This window comes from Sphaeroforma arctica (genome assembly GCF_001186125.1).
Source record: "Sphaeroforma arctica JP610 unplaced genomic scaffold supercont1.5080, whole genome shotgun sequence".
In the NCBI taxonomy this organism is placed as follows: Eukaryota; class Ichthyosporea; order Ichthyophonida; genus Sphaeroforma; species Sphaeroforma arctica.
In genome coordinates, this window is record NW_014035478.1 from 1 (window position 1) to 1,570 (window position 1,570).

The 1,570-nt window shown below is 42.2% G+C and overlaps 1 protein-coding gene across 1 annotated transcript; it reads left to right on the forward strand.

The window, feature by feature from the left end:
- Nucleotides 1–312: 312 nt before the first annotated feature.
- On the forward strand, nt 313–662 carry SARC_14769 (hypothetical protein; the record flags this gene model as incomplete). Its single annotated transcript, XM_014291098.1, has 1 exon — nt 313–662. A coding segment is annotated over one exon (350 nt), but the record flags the coding sequence as incomplete, so codon positions are not given.
- Between the last annotated feature and the right edge of the window lie 908 nt (nt 663–1,570).

Sequence of the window (1,570 nt, forward strand, 5' to 3'; positions counted from 1 at the left end):
GTCTGTACTATATTACTATATATATATATATATATATATATATATATATATAAAATCCGGGCATAAATATATGTCTGTATCCTGACAACGGGACATAAGTGTACATATCGCAGTCATTCAGTGACAAGTCGTGAACATGTCTTCATATCTCTATAAACCTTTGTGTGCGTTACAGATATACTGCAATACTCGTCTAAATATAGATTACGAACATCTATAAATAGAATTAGAAAAGATCTATCATCTATAAATGGAAAAAGAAAAAGTCTATTTATATATCCTCAACAATCTCTCCGCCATGGTACAGGCCCGATGGCACAGATCGCGCCTCGACCTAATATGGAAATGCCAGAGATAAGTCTCTCCTCATCGCCATCCCCGGATCTGGAACCACCGCATAAGTACCTGCAACACACCCGCAGCAAATCTCTGCTACCACCGGCCGCCCGTGATATGGCCGACTTTAGCCGTAACCATGGCAACGACCAGGACGCACCCGCCGACCAATCAGGAGACAGCAGCCCTGGTGCAAGGAGATTGGCCCCCCCACCCCCAACAGAGGACAGGCCATATAGCGAACGTCTGATTGATGTGTCTGATCCGATTGCTATGGGCAACTACATGAACAAGCACACTGTGTATGCAGTCATCTGGCACGAAGGGTGAGTGTGCATGCATGAGAGATATATGGGGTAGTTAAGGGTGTGTATGTATGTATTAGAGATATATGGGGTAGTGAAGGGTGTGTATGCATGTATTAGAGATATATGGGGTTGTTAAGGGTGTGATATATATATATATATATATATATAATCATATGCTTCTGAGAAAGGTACTTTTGCGCGAACGGAACATTGAGGGGCCTGCGTGTCCTGTGTGTTAAGAGATGTGTACGGTTTCTTAATATATTCCTTACGCCATATATGTTCGTGCTTACGTCACATATATATTATGTGTTTAAGTCATATATATTCTAGTGTTTACTTCTCATATATATTCTGTGTCTACGTCATATATAGATTCTGTGTTTACGTCCTGTATTTATTCTGTGTATACGTCACATATACTGTCTTCAGGATTACATCATTTTGTGGATGGGTGTGCATCTTAGTGCTGAGGGTTGTGTATAGTGATGTTCGCACGGGAACGGGAATTTACGACATACATCTGATTTTGCGATATATAATATACGACACTAATTGTTCATGCGATGCTTCTTGCCGGTTTATAGAACACAACAAAAGAATAAACGGCATACATCTGATATTTGCGACATCTAAAATACGACACTAATTGTTTATGCGATTCTTCCTCCCTGTCTATAGGACACAACAACAGAATAAACGACGTGCAGGTGCAGGCGTGAGTGTGCGCAGACGCTACCAACACTTCGCATGGCTGCGTGATAGTCTCATCGCTGACCATCCGCATGTGCTGGTGCCCCCCTTACCCTCACAGGTATGTGAGAGATAATTGTACGATATATATATGTGTGTGTGTGTGTGTGTGTGTGCGCGCGTGTGGCTCTTCTCTGTCTCTGTCTCTGTCTGTGTGTATGCGTGTGTGTATG